A 20,894-nucleotide genomic window follows, 5' to 3' on the forward strand; every position below is an offset into this window, starting at 1 on the left:
TGGAACAGACTACAAATATTATGTAACAATATGGACACATCATAAATCTGGACACTTGAGAGCTATGATAGGGACAGAGAAAATACAATGAGTATTACACTAAGTATACACGCATGTGCATTTCACTCTTGTACTTGTTTACTCAGTGTTAAGCAGTGTACAAATGTGAGGCACTTTGCTAACATCCAATGTTTCTGTTATGTAATGTATACGTCTTACTGCAGCCCACTCCTCAGTACTGCAGGCTGCGATTTCACAATTGCTACAGGCAATCTATAACTGTTATCTGCGTATTTCCTTTTTCTGCAGTTTTGTGCTTTGCACAAAATATTTAAGCATCATTAAAACTGTTTTCAGCACAAGACACATTGCGTAAATGTGTACTAAAAATATAAAGATGAAAACATTATGGGACACAGAGTCACAGTCTGTAAAACACATAAACTATAGCAAAAACACCTCCAAAACTTTAACTTACATTAGGATTAGACCCCAATACACCATTAAAGCTTCATCAAGCAGAATGTCTGCCTTAGTCCTTTTTTGCCACAGAAGCTGATTCTAAACTGGGGTTGTTCCTCACACAACCATCTTCATAAAAACTGTACACTGCTGTCAGACCATGCACAGTATATTGTACAAGTACGTCTATGACTTACATTTGGAAACAGACCAGTTAGCAGACAGAACTCCTGTCAAAAATAGGATTATAACTATACATCTCTCAGTCTTACAATCCTGTGTTTGTGGGTGAGGAAAAAAACACATTTACTGTTAGGATACAAAGTAGCCTAAAGTCAAAAACTGCAATGGAGTGGAGTCACTTCCTAAATTTTCTCTTGCATGATGTAACACCATTCAGCTGTGGTTGGATTGTGTGAGTGTTTCATGACTGATGCATAACAATTATATCTGGTACCACTGTAGTAATATAAGTGTGTGTGTACTCGTATGTTAACTTAAGTTATCTACAAAAACACCACTATATATCTGCATACTGCAACAAGGTAAGACATGTACAAGGATATGTCATGATAGTGTTCAACACTACAGTCTAGGTTCAGGCCTTAATTTGCATATGTGTTGGCTGACATATCATTAGTGTCTGATGCAAGCAATACACTGCCAATTCATGTATAGATAAAGGCTATGTGAGGTGTCTGACATCAATTTTAATATATGTATGTGAGTAGGAGGAAGGAGTTAGACCCTAGGTGGTCAGTGCATGTGCTATGTGTTGTCTCTTAGCCAAAGCAATGCATATTGAGCCCACCTACTACTTACAGGGACAGCAGCTGGGGGTTCCTCCACCAAGTCCTCCCATGAATGTGGCTGTGTTGACCTAAGGATTGATGGGGGGATGTGTGCCTGTTCCCCTTGCTAATCCTGCTGCAGCTGTTTCTGCAGCATCAGATTATGCAGCATAGAACAAACTGTGAATATTTGTGTACATGTGCTTGGAGTATATTGCAAGGCTCCACTGGATATATCTAGGCACCAGAACTGTGACTACAGAAGTCCAAACACATGCTCTATGATGTTCCTAGTTAGTGTATGTGCCTCATTATGACATTCTTCCATGGGTGTGTGCATTTCTGATGGCTGTCATCATCCACAGTTCTAGGGTGTAGCCAGCATCCCCCAGTAAATGGCCTTGTAGGATGTTCCTGTAGCAAATATCTGGTACAACTGTGATGTGTGCCAGATACGGGTGTCATGATAACTGCCAGGGTTACCAGCACACGCATTCAACATAATCCCCTGGGCACTGCACATGATTTGGCAGTTGATGGAGTGGTATCCCTTGTGGTTAATGTAGATTCTACCCTGCTCACCAGGTGGTGCCTTGATGTGTACATGAGTGCAATCTATGGCACCCAGTACTTCAGGGTAGTGCACTACATGACAGAAGTGTTGCATATTGCTGGTCTTCTCCTCAGCAGTAAGGGGAAAACATGTGTTCACTGGCATGTATAAGCATAGCATCCAGGAACATGCTGATGCCTGTGACATCCCCATCATGTCCAAAGTTGGTCTTTGAAACAAACCTGTAGCTAATATTCTAAGGGCTACACATACCTTAGTTTCCAATAGGATGGGTTTACCTCAGACGGCTCTTGCTCTGAGATGAGGCCAGCGGAGCTCACATAGTTCTTGTAATGTGTCCCTGCCCACCCTGTAGTGCTCTACTATCTTCAGCTCATGTACCAGCTGGTAGGTTACCCTATACCTAAACACTATTTTCCTTCTTGGCCTAGGGCTATTGTCATTGGCACCAGCAGCATTGATGTCAGCTTCAAGCACACACAGATGTAGAATAGCTGCAGCAGCCCCTAGCATTATGTCAGTCAAAAGTTCCAAGTCTCTCCTCCAATGATGTTGAAGTATCGAGGGAAAATCAGACTGTGAGCTGTATGCATACTTTATACATTTCTTGATTAGGACCACCATCTATTGGCTACTTTAAATAACATTCACCTGCTTAGGATATAATTGACAGGATTAAGAACTCCTACTGCAGTGCGCAGTGTTGCGATCTGTGCACACCCACATGGAGCAGAGTGCAGCTATGCATAATGACAGCAAATCATATAAAGCATTTTATAATATCATCACTATTGTCATGATAAATACAGAATATGCTAATTACAGATAATTGCACTTAATTTCTATGACCTACAGTGCCGGCACAGTATGATTAAATGTTGATGTACCCTGTACTTGAACCCAAGGCTATCTGCACCCTAGTCCAACACCTAACAGTCATTGTCACAGGACTAATGGGGATTAGTTCAGTGCAAACCTGCTTGCTGGGTTTGCGCGATGATCAGAAGTTTTCATCTATGGAAAACATGCACTGTGTAGGAGCTTACACGGAGTGTTCAGCCTACATAGTCCCTGCTTTTTATGATTCAACAAACCACTGATTTTTTACATCATTTACATAATAACCATGCTGACAGCCTGGAAACTGCTTGGATAGTAGTCATGTAAGCTGGGCAACAGCACGGCAGCTCTGAGTTAAAGATACAATGCAGGGTATTACTGTAATTATGGTGACAATATATCATACTAAACCTTTTGATTAAATCTGCATTATTGTTTTAAAAATGTTTTGCGTGTATCAGTGCATTGCACAAATTTGTGCTAAAATAAAAGTTATAAAATTTATAGTGATTTGTCACATATTCCTGATCCTTTTGGACATCCTCAGCCAGTAAATACCTGTTTTTACCTTTTTATGGGCATTTTGTCCATATGTCAGGACTTCTGTATGCCTCTGCCTCCATGTAGGCTATTGTACATGGAAAATTTTCTCATACACTTCCAACATGGACACGGAGCCTACACGGTTGTGTGTAGGGTTGTTGGATCACTCCACCATATTGGCTTGCTTCATTAGCATAAAATTATACTGAAATTTGCATGCCATGTAACTTTCTGTTGGTGCACGTGAATGCGCGTACTTGCTCGCTGCTACACAGAGTTTACTGAATCTAAAATCTGCTGCACTCATTCATGTCATGCAGTGCCATGATGTGAACATGGAAAAAAATGACCATGTAAGCTTTATTGAATTTGCACCATACTCTATATATCAGTGTTGTCTTGGTGAGAGTTTGCAAACACACTGTCCACCTCATGGAGATATTTGACAAGATTTCTGGATGAATTCAATTCCAGCAATACTACTCTCCTTTGCTTGCTGATTTTATCATCTTTCCATTCAGACCCCAAAGGTTGTGAGAACTGAGCAGCATTGAATTAGTCTGAGATCAGCAATTAATTACCTTATTAGCACCCGCTCAGCTGCCAGCAATCCTTATAAAAGGAATAGATTTCAAACCGCTTTTCTGTCGGCTGAGATATTTAGTTGCAGTACATGCTTTGACCTAACAGTAAGGTCTGCTACAATTATTTTAAGAACTACTGAGTCAGGACACTTGCCATGACTGTTTGATCACCCATAGCCTCATTCAGCAGTAAGATTTAGCTACATGAAATATTTTAACCTAACAGGTCTATGTACAACTTTCTACTATTAATTTAAAATTGATTAATCCAAGCCAATATGCTTGCTGTAACTGTATCAATACCCCTTCCTCAGACCTTCTCTCAGCTGCAAGATTTAGTTGAATAAAATGCTTCAACCAAAAAAGTTTTTGTAAAACCTTCTACCATTGAAATGAAAGTCAAAACACATTCAGTGACTTGTTTGTCTTTAAGTGCAATGCTGAATATGCTACAATATCTCACTGGATATATCTGCTGCATCTCTGGCAGCCAAACATAGATTAATTATCACAGCAATAATTTATCGGGATACCAGTATTTCTGAAAAATAGTTTGCCCCCCCAGGACATTCAGATAGGCAGGATTCCCTTTTTAACTGCATAAGCACTAAACACAAATGTCCCTTTTCATGAGGGACCCAGAAGCACTGCCTGCTTTGGTGACTTGCTAAGAGTCATGCAACATGCAAATGAAAGTGGAAGGAATAAAACTCTATATTCTTGGCTACAGGAAGCAGCTTGTTATTAGTTCAGAGCCTTAATCTTCTGCACTAATGGCCAGACAAGGGATTCTACTGTAGTTCACCTGGGAATTCTCCAAAGTAGTGGAAGAAAGGCATCAATCTGGGAAGGTATAAGAGGGTGATAGGAAGGATTGAAAGATGAAGAGATAACCAAGGATGTGGAAAGACCAATGTGAGAACCGAGGGAGGACTGAAGGAGAACAAAACACAGACAACAATATCTCTCTGATGAACATAAAAAGGAGTGATACCAGCAGAGACTCTTAAAATACAAAATATAGAAATACAAATCCACATGGCAGACATTATCCAAACAACTTCAAGACATCACAAATAAACTTGAAGAACTGGAACAGGTGTCCCAAGAGTTACAGAATCTATACTTAAATTATGATAATTGGGAACAAATAACAAAATGTTAAAACAGCAATTACACAAAATAAAAAAAAAATATTTATTACACGTCTCTGTAATGGAAAATTCAAGAGGAAATTGTTATGTTGAAAAAGGAATAGAGACAGTGGGATAATTACAAAAACGCAGAATTGTTTACTTACTTTATTCCATTGATTGTCGATTATCACTCCCTCTGGGCCAATCTTCCCATTTGTTCCCATCACCAGGGCAAGAGTGGACCAGGAGAGATCATCATTTGGACATCTGTCGGGGTAGATTATGATTTTTTTTTCTTTTGTGTCCCTAACATTCCTGCAAAGGACATCCGCTCATTTCTACAAGAGTTTTTCCTTTATGCAGCACTGCCCCTTTCTTCAAAATCTTGGGAGGTAGAGATACCAAGGAAATTGCAGCTACCCAACATGCTCCCAAGTGCATGCAATCCTCTCCAGCCCCCAGGAAATGTGAGGCGCCACTCTCTTTTAATTACTGAACTCCTTGCATGACTCCTCCAGTGCCAAGGCCACTAACTGAATTCCAGTCAACTATGTTGTAGTCAGAGCTCCATCCCTCTGTACCATGAAGCCAGGCAAAAAAGAATATAGAATTCTAAAAAGGGTTTTTAGAAAAAAAATAACAGCAGTTCCTGAAAACTGGGATGCAGAAGTAGGATTGAAGAAAATGCACTATAGTATTTATGCATCATTTCTTGATTTTAAGCTGAAAGGAACCTTTCAAACAGAAATAATTCAGATGATATTAAGATCATAGGCCATTATTTAGCTGAGGTCCATCATACTCAAATTCTCCTTGTCTGAAACAAGAGAATCACTCTTGCCAGCTGCCATCACAGAGAAATGCATTCAGTTAAATGGAGCAACTACATTCATAGATGAAGACTTATAAAAAGTGGTGACTATGAGATGTAGGAAACAATTTGCAGGACTACTTTATACTTTTATGGACAAGGAATGCAAAATCCTATTTTATATTGTACAGTTTCAAAAGTGGCCTGGGAAGTGCAGCTGATGACCAGCCCCCTCTCAGAAGCAACACAGAGGATTATAATCAGGTCTATGATCATAATCAAAATGCTATGTGTTTGACAAATGGATGTCAGGAAATTCTCCCTGAGAGTGAAGCAAGATAGCGAACCTTAACATCCATGCTGAGAATACGTAACAGTCCAGGTTACAATCTGAGACACAATAATTATTTGTAATGCATGAAGATTTAATAACTTTTATGTACTACAAAAGTAAGAGGAAAAAAGTGCAATAGTGATACGTTTTACAGTTTGATAAGCTATATCACACTTATTGGTGCCATGCAGATAGCAGCCATTAAAGAAAAACAGCTAAAAAACATTAAACACTTAATTCAGACATTTTGCAAGTCTGAATCAAGTGTTTTCTGGCTTCCTGCAGTGCATTGTGGTAGTCAGTAAGCACTGTTAATGTTCTGGCATGAGAGTAGTGTTTAACCAAAGCATATTATAGTACAGATTTAATAACTCTGAATACTGAACTGAGTACTTCTGTACAGTTAAAGACAATCCATAAAAACGATGCCTTTCTAACATAACTAATAATACTAATGACCTTTACGGTCCTCAAATTGAATTTGCCAGGTTAGCAGAAATTTATAAGCACCCTTTTGAAAAATTAAAATTATGTAGCATGTACAACCTGTGACAACAATGGGAAATAAGTACAGTTAACGATACTGGTAAAATTAAATAGTTCCATCTTTTATCACTACAGGTCTCCCACGACTTGGATGTATTGTTTGAAAATCTACACAATATTAGCCTTTACCTAGCAATATCACTCTTCAGTATAAACCTTTACAGGTGATTTATTATACACCCAAAACAATATATTTTATGGTGTCTACATCTTTTCCTGTTCACAGTTTGGAGCTCCTCATGTAAGCATTATTCACTGCTGGTGGCACTACCCTGAGTTCCATTTGGTGGGAAAACAATCTATTTTTAAAGTAATATTTAAGACGTAAGTGTCAATGAACCTGAACAGGTTATTATGCAGTTGTCTGGAAATCCAATTAATACTAATGTAGCATCATATATATATATATATATATATACATTTAATTTGCTGACTATGATAGCTACAGGGCTGCTTTTAGCAAGAATGAAAATGCAGTATTTGCCATTACTTCCAGAACAATAGTACTTTAACAGTTTTATATATTATTGTATTTAACAAGACTACATGATATACATGTGACAAAAGGAGGTACTGCTAGCACAGCTGGCTGGAATTTTGTAAATAATTATATGTCATTTGTCAATATCAAACTAATTTATACAAGATGCTGGTGTTACAAATGTGTATATCAAACTGTTTTGTACAGATGTTTGTGTTGAAAAGGTATTTGTAAAGTGCTTGTGCTTAAAATGTATCCACAGTGTGCCCTACTAGAAGAGAACAGAACTGTACATGCACTATTGTAACTGTTTAAATGTATCTGTTTTTAACAGAGAAAACTGGAGGGTTAACCTCAGTCCAACAAACTTTAGAAAAATATCTGAAATTAAATCACTTTATAGGCTAGGCCATAAAGATGTTTCAATGCAGCCGCAGACACAAAGTCTGTACTAGGAAGATTTCTGTATTATCTTTGGGGTGAACTAGTTGCTACTTTGGAAGCATGAAGGAATGCAATTGTTTTATGACTTCCAGCACCTGCCAAACATCTGAGCAAAAGCCTTTGTCTGGTTATTTTTACAGGTAGATGCTAAATACTGACAGCTTCCAGTCAAAAGTCAGATGACAAGAAATGATGGCATTCTGCAAGCTATCCCAGCAGTAATATTTTAGATATTATTTTGAGAAGTCTCTCAGTGAGACAGAGCATTCTGCATTCTATCTTGGACCTGACAACAAGAACCATTCACCATATCTACATTGCTCTAAGTAAGTTGCTAGGGTTTAGTAACTCTCTTAGATTCAGTCAGGAATATAGTGAAGCTTAGTTTAGGTTTTGTTTTTCTTTATTTGTGTGAGCCTGTACTGCAATGTTATTTTAAATATTTCCTGTGGTTTTGAACTCTGATGTCACTGTGAATATACACTGAGTATTTTCTTGTTCTTTTATTATTTATTATTAAATATATTTAGCCTTTCATTGTGGCTGATCTGTGTAGAGATATTTAAGTTTTGAGAGTACTTGCATATTTATTTGGTGGCACTGTGTGGGTCACTCCTAATAGCTTTGCTCTTGGTCAAACTACCATTTGTATTAATTTTAATGTTACACAGTAAGACTGGGCACCCTTTGTTGAGGGTCTTAAAATAGCTGATAAGGAGTGACTGGTGGCAGTGATAACTACCTTATAGTCTGGGCAAAAGGGGACATAGATAGTAAACCTGTGCCAGCCTTTCCCAGGTATGTGTGTGTGTAAATCAAACCTCAAAGAGTGTATGACAGCTACTTGGTCAGGAACGCAGAGCACTGGTTGGACAGACAGGGTGCTGGAGGTCTTGGCTTGGTCACTCAGCTGAGATCTCAATTCTATAGCTGTGACAATGGAGAGTTTAATTGGGGATCTGGAGAAAGAGAGAGAAACCACCCCAGACTGACTGCGGTCTCTCTGTGCTCTTAAGGGAAATTGCACTTGATGCAGAGAGCTGCATCTGAAAATACTGTGTGTGTACCTGTTATCCTCCCAATGAACGTTTCCTCAAAGGGGATAATGGTGAGGATTAAGGCTCTTAATTACTGGGCCAATGGTGGGTTGTCACAATACATTTGTTTCATCTATGCCATCTTGTTCACAAAAGGATTACTTAAGGCTTTTTGTCACATCCATGCTTGTCCCATACTATGGCTTTACTTTGTAAAGATCACAAGACTTGGTTTAAGAACATTTTCTTACCCTTGAGAATGAATGGATGATTTAGAAAGACTATATTCAGAACAATAGAGGTGGGGGGTACAGCACTCCACAAGAGAGGTGCAGCGGACTTGCCACATGCAAAAATGCTTTTGTTTCAGTAGTATAATATGACATTTCCCATTATTGTTTTAGTTTTCTGATGTTTCATTCTGTGATGTTTGTGACTTTGATTAGTTGTTATAAATATGTTTGTTTACTAATCAAGCGAGTTGACAGTCCAAAGACTCTTTATGAGTCCATTAGCCACGCCCAGTTTGAAGCCAATGCAAATATGGGTACTTAATAATAGCTTACAGTTACAGTGGAGACATTAATCACTTGCAGTAGCCTGGATTAGTGAGTCCTAGGATGTCAAAGAAGGAAGATCACAAGTTCCGGTCATTCACACACAGCTAGATCATGACTGCCTAGGTTGCATGTTGATTGATTTGTGGAGTCAGTGTAGATTGGAAATGTGAGTTTTACTTTAATTTTCCACCTTTGTCCAGATCTTCACGTTTGTAACTCTTAGAAGTAGGTATATTTACCGATTGTAGGGTAGGGGATTGCTCCCTACATTTGGCATTCAGGTTGGCTTGTTCTCCTGTGACAGTTGTCATGTGTGTTTTGTAGCCTTGGCAGTCTCACTGTTTTGATACTGTGATCTTTTGAGGCTTTAGATTTAGTTTAACTGTATTTTATGCAAATAACACCGTCTTAATCGCAGTAAACCAAATTACAGTACACACACACACACACACACACACATATATATATATATATATATATATATATATATATACATACAGAAAGGTAGATGTTTAAATTGAACAAAGCACCTTACTTAATTTGCAACTTAAAGAATATTAAAACACATTTTAAAATGAAGGAATTTGAATAATTAATATAAATTAATTATTCTTTCCTCTTCTGCTAGACCTTATATGTGTGTCTATATCATAACATTGACAGCTTAGATTGTTGAATCCAAAATCATCGATACCTAAATGTCGAAAGCTAAAAACAGCGAATGGCCAAATCATCAAATTCTTTCCTAGGGAAAGAATTCACTTGGTTGTCCACAAACAAAATAAACAAACACGCCCCCCACAATCTCCCTAACTAAATATATCAACTCCAAGATCGCTCTACATTGGGGAAAGGGCAAATCCCTGAGAATGGCCACACAAATTCTTTCCCGAGGAAAGAATTCGATGATGCTGCCGTTCGCTATTTTAAGCGTTCGACATTTAGGTGTCAATGAATACGCATTCGACAACCTAAGCTGCTAACAAATCAATAGGGAACCTTATATGTTTTCCTACTGTTCTCTATACATTTCTATCCCACTGTCCTTTTCCCTTCACATGCTCCTTACTCATGATTGATTTATCTTCAAGGATATAGCACTAGAATGAATTATATAAATATTTATAAAATTGAAAGGAAAAACATAAAATGTTGGTTACCTCATAATGTACAATTCATAGTGATACATTTTTTTTTTCATTTACTATTTCTGACAAGCTAAATAAAATGAAATAAAACCTGGATGAAGTGAGTCTCAGCCTGATGAGATGGCTAAATAAAGATTTACAAAGTTAAAAATGCAGAGTTATTTTACTTTTCTTATGGTTTTGGCATACCTTTCTGAAAATACCATATTAAGCAAACATTCCTAGGCTGAAATGAAAGACATTTGAAATTAATGCCAGAACACTGGAAATCTTTACTTATAGTAATGGGGAAAATGTGTGATTGTTTGGATCATGCGTATTCTCCCTTACCTTTCAGGTCTGAATTCTTCTGGATCTGGAAAGTGATCTGGGTGCCAGTGCAAGGCATAGAGGGATAATATAATGACAGTTCCCTTGGGAATTATTACTCCATTTATTTTGACAGCCTTCTTGCAAATTATTTCTATATGTCCTACATTTGGGTATATTCTCATTGATTCATTTATCACCATGTCAAGGTATTCCATTTGGATCAAGGCATCATATGTCACAGAAGCCTGTGAAGTTTGAAATGAAACAGTGTTAGTCACATATACAGTAATGTTGATTGTGAAATCATGGTTTATGAAAGCCAATTCAAACATGAAATAGGTTACAAAGAATGCAGACATATGTTGAAGAGCACAAAATATCTACTAAAAAGAAATAAACTTTTTTAACTATTTACAGACCAAGTAAATTTGTTCTTAAACTTTTATTCCTTCAAGAAAGAAGATTGACACAAAATACATCCATTTTTATGCATGACTTATCAACTCCATTTAATGTGTACTTTAAGTGCAACAGTGACAATATATTTTAAAACTATACTAATGATTACAGTTATTTGCCATGTATATATATATATATATATATATATATATATATATACATATATATATATATATATATATATATATATATATATATATTTATATGGGTCTACTTCATATGATCGACAGCTAATATGATCGACAACCAAAACACTGACACCAAAACACTGAATGCTCAAAACACTGAAAGCTCATATGATCGACAGCTCATATGGTCGACACATAAATCCAAAGCATTATGCCCTTTCCCCACTGCAGTGCGACCCTGGAGTAGGAATAAATAGGGGGGTGTGGGGGGCACAGCCCCCCACATTGGGAGGTGTTGGGGGCATAGCCCCACACATTATTTACATGAATATAGTCAATTCAGTTAAAAGTATCCATATGTATGTTTACAATTTATGACATATGTGGGGGGGGCTTTGCCCCCACACCCCCCCTAACTATTTATTCCTACTCCAGGGTCATGCTACAGTGGGGAAATGGCATAATGCTTTGGATTTATGTGTCGACCATATGAGCTGTCGATCATATGAGCTTTCAGTGTTTTGGTGTCAGTCAAATGGTTGTCGATCATATGAGCTCTCAGTCATATGAAGTAGGCCCATATATATATATATATATATATAGATTGGGGTCACTTGTGATGTATTATTAAGACATATTTTTTAATCTGGGCAGTATGATGTCACAATTGTTGTGCATGTAATCTGGGCTGTTTCTCTGGGCGTTATAAGTCTTGCGGATATCCACTGAATAACACATTCTTACTTCTTTATTATGGACGGGTGCTTTTGGACTTGTACCACCCAAGATTTAATTGATCCTTCTAAGGTTTATTAAAAGATAAGCCCTAGTATTAAGAAAACTTAGCTGCATTGTAGCAAGTGATTTTGCATGAAGAGAAGCCATGTGCATGTGCATTTTGGAGACACTCATACTATGTGCTGTGCAAGTCAAACTGCAGAGCTGGCCATCACATATGCTAGTGGCCATATAATCAGATTTGAATCAGCAACATTAATAAAATATCATGTATACAAAAGAGGCAAATGAAGATGGCAGACTGATTCAGAAACTTATAAACTCTGTAATGCAGAGCCATAACATCAGTGTTAAAGAAAGTAACTAAATTTCTGTGTTCATGAACATGAAGATCAGAAGTATATTACAGATTGCTGCACCATAATTTAATGTGCATCTGGAAGAAGGTCTTACTGCAGTTACAAGCCTTGTAATACCAGGACTGAGAATCTGCAAGAAAGAATAGAGCAAGATGGGAATGGCAGTTTATGTTAGGCAAGTTATCAAATGTGAGCCAACAGAAGGCATGAAAAGAAGGTGAAGCCGAGGTGGATTATATAAGTGAAATGATTATTTCATTATATTTTGTTAACACATAATAAGCTTATCTAGTCTGCCCTCTTAAGTGCCTTAACATTGTACCTCCCTTCCATGCTTAGCTTACCCCTTTACGTTTTTTCCACCTGTCCCTTGCTTTTTTGAATGCTTCTGTACACTCCCTTTCTACCATTCAGTCTAGTTGCCCATTCCAAGGGTCCACAATGCTCTTTGTGAAAAGGTACATCCATTATCTGTGAAATAGTTAGTCCCCATAATTTGCTGCCTGTGCCTCCTCCTTCCCCATCTTGCCTCTGTTTAGAATAGCCCTTTCACTTTTCGCTGACATGATTTTGTGCACCGGTATCATATCTCCCACTTCTTTTTTGGTTGCTATACAACCTTCTGGTTGCTTTTCTTCCCCACCATCCCACAGATCTTTCTGTAAGTTTTCTCTGGATTCCTTATAGCATCTTGATGCCCTTTACCTTGTATAACCTCCCGACCCACATGCAGTACTCAAAGTATAGTCCGATCTGAGTCCTGTTGAGAGGAAGCATACCCGCTGCTTCTAGAAAGTGTCCCCTTAAGGATACGACTTAATATTGTTTGCTGCTACCACCGCACTTCACTCTGATCCTGCAGTCCAGATGTCATTAACATCCTCAGATCCCTTTCTTGCTCTTGTGCCATCTACTCTGCTCCCTGCATTTTTTTGCCCTGAACCTTTTGGCCCACTTGTTCAATCATTGACCCACTGACTCCCCCCCCCCATCACCCTCTACTGTACTTCTCTTTGTGTGATCAGCAAAGAGGTAGAGTCTGTTCTCTGTTCCCTCAGATATACCTGAGGCAAATACACTGAGGGGTATGTGACTCAGGACAGACCTCTATTGTACTCCACCAATCACTTCCCTTATTCCTGACATTGCCCCTCCTACCACACCCCTGTATAATACAATTCAGCGATGCAGCTTTATAGTTTTCATTCTGGTCATAATCCCAACCCCTCCAGTTTTCTCACCAGATTTCTTCTTGGGACCTTATAAAAAGCCTTGATGAAGTCCATGTAGCCTACATATACTAATAGTCTCCTGTCAGGTTCACTTCTAAACCACTCATAAAACTGAATCAGGTTTGGTTGAAAGATCCTTCTGACTATGAATTCCACATTGGTTGCTGTCCTGGAGATAGTTCTCCTTTAGAAGTGCTACCAGCCTTTCCCTCAGGATTCTTTCCATGTCTCTCCAGTCACCTTTGTTAAGCTAACAGGCCCTTAGTTCCCTGGATTTCTCCTGTTCCTCCCTTGTACAAGGGGATACACTTGCTGTCTTCCCAGTCCTCTGTTACTCATTGAAGACTATAGACGCAAGTGAATTTGTGGTCAAGATGGAAGGGGAATATATATATATATATATATATATATATATATATATATATATAGTGTATAACACCATCCGTAGACAACTGAATGCTATAGAAACAGGATAAGAACAAAACAAAATAACAGTCTGTGGGAAAAAGTATGAAACAAGTGGATGATTTTAATTTTCCAGAGATGGACTTGAGTATTCCAGCATCTTGGTTCACTAAGGAAGAAGTGATAATATCAGTATTTGAGCAGGGGGGAGGAGTCACAAGAACAACCCAGAAAGAGTTATGACACTAAATGGATAGATGGTTTGGACATGAAAGCAGCACTGCCATTGCCAGAAAATACCCATGCAGCAATGTAGGTCACCATTGTCATTAGAAATAGGCACCCAAATACTAACATCCAGGTAAAAGACAACAGAGGACTAACTTATGGAATACAGGAAGAGCCAGCACAGCACCAGAAGCAATGAGAAAGTGGGGAGCTACAGGTCAGCAGAAGAAATGCAAACTAGAATTAAGAATGGGATATGAACAGCTATTGAACGGAGTCAGAGGAAAAGGATTAAAGTTGAATGAAGTAGGCCATAAAAACAGTCCTAAAAATGGAAAAAGAAACTGGATATAGCTAAACAGGAATACAAAGGCTGGGAAGAAATCAACTAGGAAATTCAGGAAAGCAAATGGTAAAACAGAAAGAGAAATGGTAGTAGTAATTAAACAGTAGAAGCAAGGATTCAGTAGGTACACGTGGGAAAGAAGGAAAGCAGAGGCTGGGCTACAGAAGCTGGTAAGTGAGGTCAAGGAATACAACAAAAAATTAAGAAAAAGCTGAAATCCTAAATGGTGTCACCAAAGTGAGATGAGAGAAGGGACTTGAATACAGGAAGGAAGAATCAATTTATGGGGAAATTAATCAGTACTAGAACAGAGTGAGGGGGGCAGTCAAAAATGAACTCCAAAATATAAAGGGCTTAAAAGACACAGAGCCTATATGGAATACATGCCCATGATTCTGAAAGCTTGGCAAGGGTCTTTGCATAGTTTTTATGGAACTGTTTAACAAATTCTTTGCCAACAAAAAGGTCCCACGAGACTAAGAAAGTGCAGTAGTGTTACCACTCCACAATGGTTGATCAAAAAACAAACCACGAAACTATGCAGAAGTGAGCCTATCCTCAGGCAAGTCATGAGGAAGAGTCTATGGAAAGACCTGAGAACTTCATGAAGGACAGTAATATGTCTGAGCTGGGAATTTCTGGTTAAAGGCTTATAGTGCCTGCATATTTGAACTGCTTCTTACTGAAATTGGTACACCTTGTTTGCTGTAGCATAGACTAGATCCAGGCCTGCTGAATCTAGGTTTGTTTGTATAACTTGAGCACTAATCCAGGCATTCTTTAAAGTATTCAATTGTATTTATTACTGCTTGGTAGTAACTTGATTAAAGTGTAGCTATCATTCTAAGTATTTTAGATTAAGCACTTGGGCTTCAGACCAGTTGTTTTACATTAAGAAGGTTTGTGGCCTGCACTGTGGTGGCAGGACAGGTAGCTTACATCCTTCTAAGTTGGGAACTGCTGATTGAGGGCTCAGTGTCTGTTATTCTAAAAGTGTATTAGATCTGGTTTAAGCACTTGGGCTTCAGGCCAGTTATTTTACATTAAGAAGGTTTGTGGTCTGCACTCTTGTGGGAGGAGAGGCTGGACTCTGCCCTTCTGAGCTGGGAATTTCTGGTTAAAGGCTTATAGTGCCTGCATATTTGAACTGTTTCTTACTGAAATTGGTACACATTGTTTACTGTAGCATAGACTAGATCCAGGCCTGCTGAATCTAGCTTTGTTTGTATACTTGTTGTTTGTTTGCTTGTTATTTCCCTGAAACTCTAAGTCCACCTAAAACGCGGCTTTTCAGCACTTCTGTGGATCCCTAGTGATATCTGCATTGCTTACTGTACTTATTTCCTTGTTTCACTTGAAAGAACGTTACTGTTTGTCGTTTTTGCATTTAAGTTACCTGTAACACATTGCATTTAAGTTACCTGGCACTTGCTCACTAAAGCAATTATATAAGTCAGCACTAAAAAATTAAAAAGCACTACACCCTCACAAACTCCCCTTGAGTACCTTGTTCCCCATTGGCCCTTTTTTCAATTATAAAGGAATTCCCAGTACTATTCTAGCATGTCCAAAGGTCAGTTGTAAATCTCCTTTCCTGTCCAGCTGGTGAATCTGGGAATCTTGAGGCAATGTTACAACTGCCTCATGTACACAGACAACCCTCTCCTCCTCCCAACAAATTCCAACACATGTGAGAGATGCAACCATATAGCCAAACTGGAGGCTAAGCTCTCTCAACTCAGTACTGGCGTAACCAGTCAGGAGGAGAAGGAAACCACACTCACTACAATTCCAGTCTCACATAGACCTACCACGACAGCAAACCAAACACATAAACACACAAAAACATACTCGGAGGCTGTAAATAAAAATCTGCCTAAGCAGCAGAGACCTCCAAAGCAGACACCCAAGCAACCGCTACCCCAAAACAAAACACGTGCAACACATAGCTCACAAAGCCAGTGTGCTGAACAGTCACAGCCCTTAAGGCTAAACACACCTGATACACTTGTAATAGGTGACTCTATAGTCAGGCACACTGATGTCTCGCTCACCAGGCTGAACAAGGAGAAGGTCACGGTGAGCTGCCTGTCGGGCGCTAGGATCCGCCACATAACACAAGCACTCAGGTCACTCCAAGGCAAGTACAAATTTGACTCGGTCATTGTCCATGCTGGTGTGAATGACCTGAGACGTACCTCCCTGGACTACATGAAAAGAGACATAGTGGAGCTCTCTGAGCATGTAGCCCAGGCCGGTATGACCCTGACCTTGAGTAGCATCTTACTCTCACCAAGAATGATGCCACAATATGAAGACAAGATTATCAATTTCAACAATTGGCTTAAGTATTGGTGTCATTCAAAGGGGATCCAATGCCTGTCAGCCTGGGATGACATGCTCGACAAGCCATGATGCTTCGCTAGGGACGGCTTGCACCTGTCACCCCTGGGCTTTCGGATATTGGCAAAGGCTCTTGCTACCCCCATAGTGCCTTTTTAGGCAAGGCTCAAAAGACAAACCCACCTCCATAGGTATCACAAGGGATAAGAAACTAAGAGTAATGTTACTCAATGCCAGAAGTCTAAACCTCAAGATGCACGCACTCAAAACTCTCCTTAGCATGGAGAACATCGATATCTGTGCAGTAACAGAAACCTGGTTCAAGGCTCCCAAGAGCACCCCAGCACTACCAGGTTATACCTCATACCATGCTTTTCGCCCCCAAAACTTGGACCGAACCACAAAAGGAGGGGAGTATCAATATTCGACAAAGATACCCACACCTCCAGGTTGGTGGCACAGCACGAAGCATCAGAGACTATCCATGTGCAACTAACAGTGGGTAAAACTGCCTTCCAGTTTATAGCCTGCTACAGACCACCCTCCCAAACCCAGGAACCCCAATCGGCCTTCCTGAGAACACTGGAAAATATGAAGGTCTCTCCAAACACCATTATATTGGGCGACTTCAACTACCCAAACATAGACTGGGAGCATTACTCTAGCTCCAACACCCTAGCCCAAAGGTTCCTAGAATTTATAAACTCAAATGCTATGGAGCAACTTGTTACCACTCCCACAAGAGGGGAAAACATACTGGACCTGATCACCAACATGGGGACTCTATGCTCCAGACCAGAAGTGTATCCCTCACTGGTAAGATCAGACCATAAATTAATCTCACTGGATATTCACATCCCGACCCCACCCCCTGCCCAGAAAACCACAGTGAAAAACTTCTCTAAAGCAAATTTCACACTCCTCAAAACCAAGGTGGAATCCTTCAAAGCCCCCGGGCCAGTGGAAAATACGGCCCAGACCGCAGAATCATTTATAAACGCATTCTATGAACACCTTCAGGAATGCATGGATCATGCAATCCCAAATAAAACCAAGACCCAATCCTCCAAAGGCAGACATCCTGTCTGGTGGACCCCAGTCATAAACAAACTACACAATAGAAGGAGGAAGCTACTACATGATAGAGCAAAATCCCAAAAAGGGAAGGCATCTCTGATCAGTATTAGCAAAAAACTACGGGCACTCATAAAATCGTCTAAGGCCAGCTTCAAGAGAAAAATTGCACACGACACTAAGGATAATCACAAGGCTTTCTTTAGTTATGTTAGGAACCTGGGTGGGAATTCCCAGATATGCTCAGAATTAGTCCAAAATGACATAAAATACACCGAATCCACAGACATTGCCAACATCCTAGCTGACAGGTTCAGCGCAAACTTCTCCCCCCCTCCCCACCAAAAGGGCAAATATCTATCCCAGCAGAGTGCTGCCCCCCTGACATCTCAGATGCTCAGGTAAGAGCCGCCCTCTCCAAAGCAAAAACCACAGCATCAATGGGACCAGACAGTGTCCCGGGCTGCGTCCTACATGAACTCCAAGAAGAGCTAAACCCAAAAATAAAACTACTGTTCAATTTCAGCCTTACTACAGGATATGTACCCAAAGAGTGGCGTACAGCAACAGTGGTCCCTCTCCACAAAGGTGGTGCCTCAACGGATCCTGGAAACTATCGTCCCATAAGCCTGACTAGCTTGGTCTGCAAAGCTATGGAAAGGATCATCATGGACCTCATAAATAAAGATATTGGGGACCTACAGACACTGGATCCTACCCAGTTCGGCTTTGTTAAGGGCAGATCCTGCCTCTTAAACCTGGTCAATTTCTTTGAAACAGTCACCAAGGCCATTGACGACGGGAAGGTGTTCCACACAGCCTACCTGGACCTCGCAAAAGCCTTCAATACAATACCCCACTCGGGCATTATAGATAAGCTCACCAGCTTAAATATAAACCCCTATGTCACTAGATGGGTTGCAAACTGGCTCAAGGACAGAACCCACATGGTTAGAATTGCTGGAGTCATGTCAGACTCCAAACCAGTTACAAGTGGCATCCCACAAGGCTCAGTCCCGGGACCTCTCTTGTTCGGTATATATTTCTCGGAGGTACAGGCCAACACAGAAGGACTGTGGCTGACCAAGTTTGCAGATGACTGCAAACTGGGCACCATAATCGACTCTCCAGCCAACACAAGCATCCTCCAAAAGGGCCTCATAGAAACAGACAACTGGTGCCAGAGCCATGGCCTCAAGCTAAACGCCAAAAGGTGTATAGTCATCCCCTTTGGCAAAAACAAAGTGCCCACAAATTACCACATAGGTGGTAATCCATTAAGTACAGAAGTAATTAGGGACCTGGGGACCCAAGTTGATAGCAATCTCTCATTTGACAACCACGTGGCCAAAGTGGTTAGAAAAACATTTTATATAGCCCACCTAATCATGAAGGGATTCACATCTAGATCAGGGGAGGTCATCGTGCCTCTTTACTCATCCCTCATCAGGCCAATAATTGAGTACAATGCCCCTTTTGGGATGTACCTTACCAGACACCTGCAGCAATGGGAAAGACCCCAAAAGTACCTCACCAAGAGGATCAAAGGGCTCCAACAGATGCCATATGCTGCCCGGTTAAAGAAACTCTAGCTCTACTCAGCGGCATACCGCCTGCTCAGAGGCGATCTGTGCCTGACGTATAAAGTCATGTCCAACCCGGAATTAATGGACATGCTGCACCTCAGAAAATCCAAATCCCATCGAGCTACGCGCTTGAGAGACTTGAACCTCAGCACTGAAATAAATAGGACATGCTGGAGGGACAGATTCATAACCCAGAGGCTCCCTTCACTCTGGAATAAAATCCCAGTCCAGGTTAGGCAGAGTCCCTCATTGACTCTCTTCAAGAGGAATCTTGATGAGTGGATGGGAGATCGTAGGTTTACCCCGGGTATCACTTATGTGTCACTGTTAGACAGAGGCACAGTATACTAACCACGAAAAAGGGCATAGCAAAATTAATTTAAAATGGGTGGCGAAAGCCAAACACACTCTGGCTAGGCTTATAAATGCCTTAGGGCAGATAGCCTAGTATGAACCTATGAACCTATAATATATAGTGCATCTGTGGGAGTTTTAAGGAGGAGGTTGGATAGTGGGTAGGGGAAAGGAGTTAGAATATGTCAGCCAGGTGCTAGGCAGTTGCATGTCCAGGAGTTGTTTAGGTGGGAAATAAGCTGTTTTTTGAAGATGGTTTTGTTAGGTTGTGCCCTGATTTGTAGTGGTAGGGAGTTCCCAGTCTTGACAATGTTCCTATAATACAGGGAGTCACCAGAGCTGTAATGGCTTTTGGAGATTGCGATTAGTGCCTTGTTAGTGGATCTGAGTTCTCGGTTATTGGAGTAGAGGGTGATCAGGTCTTGTAAGGGTGGAGTTTTCTCAGGTTGGTACAGTATTTGGTGAGCTAGAAGAAATTGTTTTAGAGCTAAGATGTTTGGGAGTTCCAGCCAGGAAAGGTGTTTTAGGACCTGACATTGGTGGGTGCGGTATGAGGTGTTTGTGTTGAATTTTGCTATTTTGTTGTAGCATACTGATAACTTGATTAAATCACTCTTGTTTAGATTAATTAGGACAGGAGAAGCATACAGTAAGGTAGAGAGAAGATGGGTACGAGCTAGGGTAACTTTACTGTTGCTGGTTAGGAAGTTTTTACATCTGTAAAGAGTACCTAGTTTTTTGTTGATTTTGGTTATGGTTAAAACACTTGAGCATTCAGTCAAAGCATTAAAAAACTGCCTGTTTCCAGCATAAAGTTAAACACTTTCATCCTGCTTTGTTTCATCTGTCTTTTGACATACTGTACTGTACTAAGCAAATCCCATATCTTTGTCTGTGCTGTGTTGCTCTGTCCTTTCTCACTAAGAACATGTTGTGCTTCAGAATTGCTCTTAAGAAGTTGTATAACATGATATCATCAATACTACTTTACTTGAAATACTTGTAATCTGCAGGAAATGCTTCTTAGAAAAAAATACAT

General features: G+C 40.0%; 1 protein-coding gene across 1 annotated transcript in view; it reads right to left on the bottom strand.

Annotated features, from left to right (window-relative positions):
* LOC122816180 (cytochrome P450 3A19-like) overlaps positions 1-20,894 on the bottom strand; it is a 167,572-nt gene that overhangs the window by 86,142 nt on the left and 60,536 nt on the right. The window contains exon 3 of the mRNA XM_044088929.1: positions 10,622-10,848. Coding sequence (XP_043944864.1) covers positions 10,622-10,848 — 227 coding nt within the window. The remainder of the gene's footprint in view (positions 1-10,621; positions 10,849-20,894) is intronic.

This window comes from Protopterus annectens, chromosome 12.part0 (genome assembly GCF_019279795.1).
Source record: "Protopterus annectens isolate FY-2018-M chromosome 12.part0, PAN1.0, whole genome shotgun sequence".
NCBI lineage: Eukaryota > Metazoa > Chordata > Ceratodontiformes > Protopteridae > Protopterus > Protopterus annectens.